A 7,644-nucleotide genomic window follows, 5' to 3' on the forward strand; every position below is an offset into this window, starting at 1 on the left:
AACTTGACATTGATACTGCACTCATATCTGCTTTCTGTGCAGACTGCAGGTGCTGGTTGATTGATATCTTTTTTTCCCTGCGAACTATTTCACACGAAAGCATGTTTCAGTCAGACAGCTTTTAAACACTGAAACCAACTTTCAAGTTAAATGCAAACAGAGCAGGGCCTCGTAGTGGCGTTGCTGTGGCTGGCTCTCGGTGTGTTGCTTTACATGGATAAGCAGAGCCACATGAAATGTGTGATAAAAGTGAGCCGAGACAAAAGTGACGCATAGTGTTGGAAGATGAACGAGGGCATGTGGCACGGAGATGATTGACAGAGAGAGAAGGAAGGCAGGGATGGGAAGAGAGAAAAACCGAGAGGGAGGCTGGTAGGGAGGGGACAGACGAGTTATTCTAGTTACAGACAGCTGACAGAAAGCCTAAAATAAGATGGAGCCATCTAATGTGCCCATATTCTGCAGCTACACTCACAAACCATAAAACATGTGTACTGTTAAAGGCTTAATGGTTACAGTCAAGAGGGGAACTGAGTTAATATCATGCTTTATTGTTTTCCCATAGAAAGTGTTGTTTCCTATGATCACATTTCATATAAAAGAGACACAAAGTAAAAACCTTAGCAGTACTGTATCAGACTGTGGTGTAGTAATAAATACAAAATGTCATCATGAGATACAAAAGGTTAAAGTTGTGGGACAGGGATCAAGGAACAGGGGGGACACATCAAAACTGACCTGAAACTGGGAGAGCTCATAGATTGGTTTACACATCTACAAATATAGTTTCACACCTCTCTCTCTCTCTCTCTCTCTCTCTCTCTCTCTCTCTCTCTCTCTCTCTCTCTCTCTCTCTCTCTCTCTCTCTCTCTCACACACTCTCTCACACACACACACACACACACACACACACACACACACACACACACACACACACACACACACACACACACACACACACACACGCACACACAATGCCATCTACATGAGCTTCCTCTAAGCAAATCCAACATACAATGCAATACAAATGCAATGCATAATTTTCCTGTTTAAAATCCAGCTGGTCACATTTGAGTGAGACGGAAAGACGGACAGATAACTCAGAAGCTAAGACTATTGTGTAGATAGGTGACGTACTAGATACAATTACTACACTTATTATGAAGTGAAGCTAACAAAAATAGTGGAATAAAACTAAAGACTGCTATCTCTCAGCGCTGCCTTGGCAAAGGGGAGTGGTGACACAAGTAGTGATGAAGGAGGAGGGGGGCTGGAAGGAGGAAAAGTGAGAAGTGCTCTTGTTCATTGTCGTTCGTAGACTCTGGTGCAAACCACATCGTCAGCTCTCATGGTCTGAAAAAAAGAAAGAGGAGAATGCGGATGTTTCACTGTGGATGTTTTCAGGCACTGTAACAAATATACTGACAGTTATCTATCATTCATTGTGAATTCAGACTAAATATAGATATTGTGAAACACTGTTGATACTCCCTACTAATCCAAATGGAGATATTTGTGATGTCTGCAGCAGTTGAGACTAATATCTCACTGTGAGCTTGAAAGCCTGTCAGGATTCTCCGAACCTCCAGCAAACATTTCCTCGTAAATATTTGTTGCGGTTTGTTCAATTCAAAAACAATTTACTCCAGAGATGATTGTGAATGATGCCTTGTGTCTTCTCTGGCTTACCTGGTCGGACTGGTTCACCAATACCTCATAAAGGTTGTTTTAGTCAACATGAAGTCGAAGCTAAGGGGAGTTTCTAATTAAATACAGGTCTGTTGCTGGGTGGTAAACATCAGGAACGTAATTATTGGTGACATTGACACGAACAGCATAGATGCCGTCTGCACACCCACTTTCCAGACTTCAAGCTGGAGCCTGAATGCTTTTTGTAATCGCAAGAAATGTCCTCTTATCCTCTGCCAGGAGAGTAATTAGATTGCCGTTATCGTGCTTTAACAACAATTATGTCATTATATATTCAAAAGCAACAACTTTACTATAGCCTGTAACTTAGAGTGTAATCATGTTTTACAAATGGGGGAACCAATAAAATACTTAGTGGCAGTTTTTACGATAAAAGAATGTCGATACAAAAGGGAGGGACCAGCAGTTGGTGAAAATAAACAATACATTTTAATATTGGACCATAACCCCTGCAAGTATTACTGCAAGGTACTTTTTGGTTGTTGATTCAAGATACAAAAATATGTTGGTGTCAACTCATGAAGTTTTATTTATTTAACATTAGTCAGTTTATGTTTTTCTTTTGTCGTGTTCTCAAGCTTTTCTTTTCATGGTCAAGAATGAACAAGACCAAGGATTTGTTTTTACTTTTTTTCCCAGGGAGGAGTCAGATTATTTGAAATCCAAAAAATCTAAGTCATGTGACCCGAGTCCAAAACTGTACAGACAGATGCACTGTAATTTGGGGTTTATAACTACAGTGCTAAACTTTGGCTCAGTGGATGGTTTGTGCGTCTTACCAGGATCAGCTTGCCGTCATTGGTGAGCTCTCGGGTCCAGGACGTCTTAGGCCCCTCTCCTTTCTGCAGAATCTGCTCACAGCTGATCTTACTGTCTGTTTCCCAACGTGGAGAACTCTGAGCACAGACAAAGAGAGTAGGAGAAACAGTAGAGGCACGTTAATTGTGGGATGTATGGATGAATGGATGCACACTTGCAGAGTGTCATTCAGAGGGAAGAGGGGATACTGTGGGAGCTGTAGAGAAAACAAGTTAGGTGGAGCAGGACGATCACTGAGAGGTGATAACTTGTGATGCGCTCATCGTTAGTACAGCAAAGCGCTGGCCGGTTGCATGTGTTTGCTTTGGAGACGGCCAAACAGAGGCCGTCTATGGGAAAAGCGGGGAGAGCAACGTGGAGAATTAGGGAGGGACAGAGGGCAGGAAGGGCAAGAAGGGGGAATGGAGGGAAGACGGGAAGTTGAAAGGGGTCATAAAGAGTGTGAGGGAGCGTAGTGTAGCATGATAGGCCTTCAGAGACCAGGAGGGGTAAAGATATGCTATCAGTCCAAATATGATGAAAAGCCAAATGAAACAGATTGATGTAATCTGGACAGTTCCCTCCCCATTATTATTACTGCTGTGTGTACAGTATGTGCACAGAAAGTAAAAGAACATTTAGGAGCGAGTCCATGTGTCCATACCGTGCAGGGACGTCCGTCCACCGTGCTCTCGTTGAACTCCTTCCCCACGGTGAAGGTGATGTTGGTGGTGCGGACCGTGGTGGAGGTTTTAATAGATAGGGTCTCTTTGTCCTGCGTGATCTCCACCAGCGGCTTGGAGGCTGCCGCCACCGCGATCTTGCGCAGCATCACGTTCACGTCTGAAAGACAAGGGGACAGTGATGACGCTAGAGGGAAAGTTCCTCGAAGAGAGGTGGAGCTGATCCAGAAGACAACACACACAAACCCACGTGTTGTCATTCCTTTGAATGAATATTCCCATGCAGGCAGTACACACCTACCAGAGGTGAACTCAGTTCAAGAGGACTGAACTTTTTTGTCTTTGCAGAATTCGTTTATAGGATAGCCTTAAGGAGCAAGGCAAACTAAACCTGTTTGTACCACATTATGCAAAACCACTGGCCTTGGGCCGTGTGTGTGTGAGTGTTTTAGTGGCTGTTTGTTCAGTGTTCCCCGGCATACTCAGGGTAAAAGGAGCAGCGCTGCATTGCACAGCTCTGTCCAGTAATGATGACAGAGGAAACAATGAGGTCATATGACAAAGCATGCCCAGCACATCTGCGTTCCCCCCAGACTTGATCATCACACACACACACACACACACACACACACACACACACACACACACACACACACACACACACACACACACACACACACACACACACACACACACACACACACACTTACAACTGTGATTTGTGACTCAGACTGACAGACTAATGATTGGTACTCTCTGGTCTGTGGTTTTAGTTTGAATACATTTGTAGTTAAATTACATCTCTAACCACAAACACACAGTGATGGAGCTGTCCGGCAAGACAAAGATACAGACTAGCTCTCAATTTGGTGTGTGTGTGTTGATGTATATATGTTATAAACACATCTAACACATAGGAAACAGAGAGAAAACTGGGATTTACAGGATAAGCCTTGATGATTTTTTTTGCACAACTTCCAGCTCCCAGTTCAGGTGTTGCAGACATACTACACTTGTTAATACTTTATATAAACATGTTATATAACAAATGGAAAACCCCTCATTTTTTAAAAATGTACTAATACTCTTTTTTGTTTCCATTGGATGATAAATTATGATTCAAACCATTTCATCCAAAAAGAATATGATAAGAATGAGAATAAATATTTTGAGAGAAAATAGAGGAGGGGAAACCCTGGCCAGATACTGTACGTTTGAAAAGGGGAAGGAGGGAAACTGATGATACAGCGTGGGAAAAGAGAGGAGCAAAGAACAGATCAGTGTGGAAGGAAGGAGGGAGGGGAGGCAGACAGACAAGGTAGTAGTGGTCTGTGTGTGGTGTGTGAAGATCTCTGTCCAAGTGTGAGGGGAAGTGTGTGTACGTCGTCCAGCATGTATCTGCCATCGACTTGGGTTTCGCACTTCTCACCTCTCACACATTCCCACCTGTCACCAAGGGTAAATATATACACACTCAGAAATGCACAGTCATTCAGCATACATCAGGACATCCAGCACAGCGTACACACTGCTGTACAGTACAGAACAGTGTGCATGTGCATCGTCATTGTCTAGTGTTTTCATGCAAATTGCATTGTGCAAAGTGAAAGTGTTGGAGGATCACTGCAGGAAACATTTGGCACATACTAGGTTTTTGTTGTTATTATTATTAGGAATTTCTACTTTTTCTCTATATTTCAAATGAAAAATATAACTAAGACTACAATATACAACGGTTGTATGTTCATATAGTATCCAAATATTAGCCATTCTGCATAGTACGGCATGTAAAATGAATTTCCACACACTTTAACTCAAGTTAAAACTCAAAATGTCACACATTTGCTTGTTCCAGATTTTCTCTTAGACATAGCTGTAAATAGAGTTGATCAATTCTGAGATGCCAGCACAATTAACATATCCATTGATAATGGAAATTGGTTAAGACTTATAGGTGGGATTCCATTTGGTAATGTTTGTTGAGTAACAACAAAATATGAAATAAAACAATCAGTTTATTTATGGATTTGATATACACAATGTCTATATGGATCTGTATTTAAGTGCAGTGTGTTGCTACACAAACTTTTGTTGAAAATGTAACTCTGCATGTGTAAAGTCTCCTTACTGAAGGTTTAGATTATTTCAGGCAACAGGCCGACCTGCAGACAGTAACTGACCTCAGTCTGTTGGCTTGAACGCAGGAGTAAATTGCTGGCCTCTGGACCATTTGGGAGCCACAGAGGGGGCTGACGACGCTTCTCAAATAACTGCCAGTTGTTAGAAGTTAGAAATTACCTGTAGAGGCTTTGGCCAACCTGTGACCAAAATGCAGTAAATTCAGACCTGCCCACACGAGGACACACACTAACACAGATAGACAGACGGTCAGGGTCAGGGTCAGAGGTCAAAGACCAGAGGGCAGAGGAAGCATTTGGGACACGGGGAGACGAGGGGAAGAGGGGAGGAGAGCAGGAGGAGTGAGGAAAGGAAGAGAGGATGGAGGGAAGGAGGAGGGTGAGCGCTGACAGGCTGTGTCCAGCTGTGCTCTGCCCCCCAACCAGGGGCCATTCCTCTCTGTCAGTCATATACCAATGCAGAGGGACGTTATAGGCACACATGCATTACTTTGGCTGTGTGTGTATGAGGAGAGCGAGAGAGAGTATTGGCTGGGGTGCAGCACAGTCAAGTTTATAGTGCTTTTCTTTTCCAGTTTCTCCTCCATTATTTGTTTTCTTCACACGCTTTATAATCACCTCAAGGACACACACACACACAAACCTCACAGACACATGCACACTCACTGACTCATTTCCAGTCTCAGCCGAGTCAGATGAGATGGCAATGGACAGAAAGAATGACAGACACCTTAAATGTTAATTGGTGCATCTGTCAAACAGAACAATTGGAATTCCTGTTCTGGCTCAGCGGTGATGTGTCTATATCCAGAACAACCATGTCATTTGACAGCTATTTATTAACCTCCATATGCAGCAGCCGATAAATCTGCTTGCGTGGGTGTGGGAGAGACGGAGACAGACATATTGATATGAATTCCAGGTGTGCACTGGCAAGTCATCCAATGGCAATTGGCTACTAATGACAGACGCACAAGCACAGGCACACACACACACACACACACACACACACACACACACACACACACACACACACACACACACACACACACACACACACACACACACACACACACACACACACCCTGACGCCTGCCCAGACTACAGTTGGAGCAGTGATGCAGCACAGACGCAGACCAAACACTGAATCTCAGCAGCAGGTGTTTGTTCTTAGCCCCGACTGTCACTTTAAATAAGGATGCGACTCTGCCCCGCACATCGTGTCATAACGGCCCTCTTCAACGCACACACACACACACACACACACACACACACACTGGCGTACACAGGCACGCACACACTCACAATCTGAGACTGTGACACAGACAGATGTGCCGCCGTTTGTCTCTATTGTGTGAGCGTGGGGAGGCCAACGGGGGAGAGGAGAGAAAAAGAGGGGTGAGGCTGGCAAGGGGCCAAGCACAGAGTTTTGGGTTGTGCAGAATGACAAAGACCCCCCCCCTCCACCACCCACCCACCCATGCTATACAGAGGGTGATTCTGGCCGGTGCACGGACACAGAAAGATTTGACCTACAATGTGCTGAGAACGCCGCGGTTTGAGCTGACACATCTGATCTGTGTCATCATGCCCAGAAATAAAAGCTTCACAAGAAACCAGTCTTGCGCAAAAACAAATGAGTCAAGCTGCTACATTTTGGCCACGGTTGTTGTTTTTTTCTCTTAATCATAACTTCCATCACTTACTCAGTGCTTTCAAGAGATCCTCGAAGTTTTCAGAGCTCTTCATCTCCCAGGTGCCGGAGAAATCGGGGATTTTGCGCTCCATGTTTGGCTGTGGGAAGTTCTCAGATGAATGTGGGTGAACTGTCAGGTCCACGTCTGGCCCCTGCGCTGCTGCTGCCTGTGCGCGTCTGTGCGTCAAAAGCTTCACTTGTCCCGTCTGGTCTGGGTGTGTGTGTGTGTGTGTGTGGGCGCGCTCCGGTTGGTCCGACTCTGTCTGTCCAGTTACTTGTGCCTTTGTCCTGGGATGAGTGGACGACTGTCAGAGCTCTTTTCTCATCTATGTGCCGGTGCACGTTATAAGCGACTGCGCTCCAAATGAATGGCACGGAAAGCAAAGGTACTTGTGTATGGATGCTCACGCCCCCTTTCGATCCGGGCACGCCCCGGTGGCCAACAGACTACAGGCGCGGACCCCGACCTGACCACGCCTCTGCAGGCAGCATGTGCGCCGCGGAGCTGCCCCCTCTCATCCGAGCGCGTAGATTGAATCAACGGCAGTGACCGCGCTCTGGGGGTCCCGCGCGCTTTGGAGAAGCCGCTGCAGGGCGGATGTGTAAAATATCTAGATGT

The 7,644-nt window shown here is 45.1% G+C and overlaps 1 protein-coding gene across 1 annotated transcript; it reads right to left on the reverse strand.

Annotated features, from left to right (window-relative positions):
• Positions 1 to 952: 952 nt before the first annotated feature.
• On the reverse strand, positions 953 to 7,373 carry crabp2a (cellular retinoic acid binding protein 2, a). The gene is made up of 4 exons (XM_083989583.1): positions 7,036 to 7,373; positions 3,173 to 3,351; positions 2,490 to 2,606; positions 953 to 1,353 (listed from the first exon to the last, which is right to left on the reverse strand). Exons 1-4 carry the CDS (start codon positions 7,115 to 7,117, stop codon positions 1,303 to 1,305), a joined length of 429 nt encoding a protein of 142 aa, XP_083845709.1. The 5' UTR covers positions 7,118 to 7,373; the 3' UTR covers positions 953 to 1,302.
• Positions 7,374 to 7,644: the final 271 nt, after the last annotated feature.

The sequence above is a fragment of the Trachurus trachurus genome, assembly GCF_905171665.1.
Source record: "Trachurus trachurus genome assembly, chromosome: 16".
NCBI classification, from domain to species: Eukaryota; Metazoa; Chordata; class Actinopteri; order Carangiformes; family Carangidae; genus Trachurus; species Trachurus trachurus.

Excerpts from the sequence above, each read along its gene's own strand:
- crabp2a (XM_083989583.1), bottom strand. The coding sequence starts at position 7,117 with ATGGAGCGCAAAATCCCCGATTTCTCCGGCACCTGGGAGATGAAGAGC. Across the intron at positions 3,352-7,035 it reads GGATCTCTTGAAAGCACTGA|ACGTGAACGTGATGCTGCGC; the intron begins GTAAGTGATGGA and ends CTTGTCTTTCAG. Across the intron at positions 1,354-2,489 it reads ATGACGGCAAGCTGATCCTG|ACCATGAGAGCTGACGATGT; the intron begins GTAAGACGCACA and ends TCTTTTTTTCAG.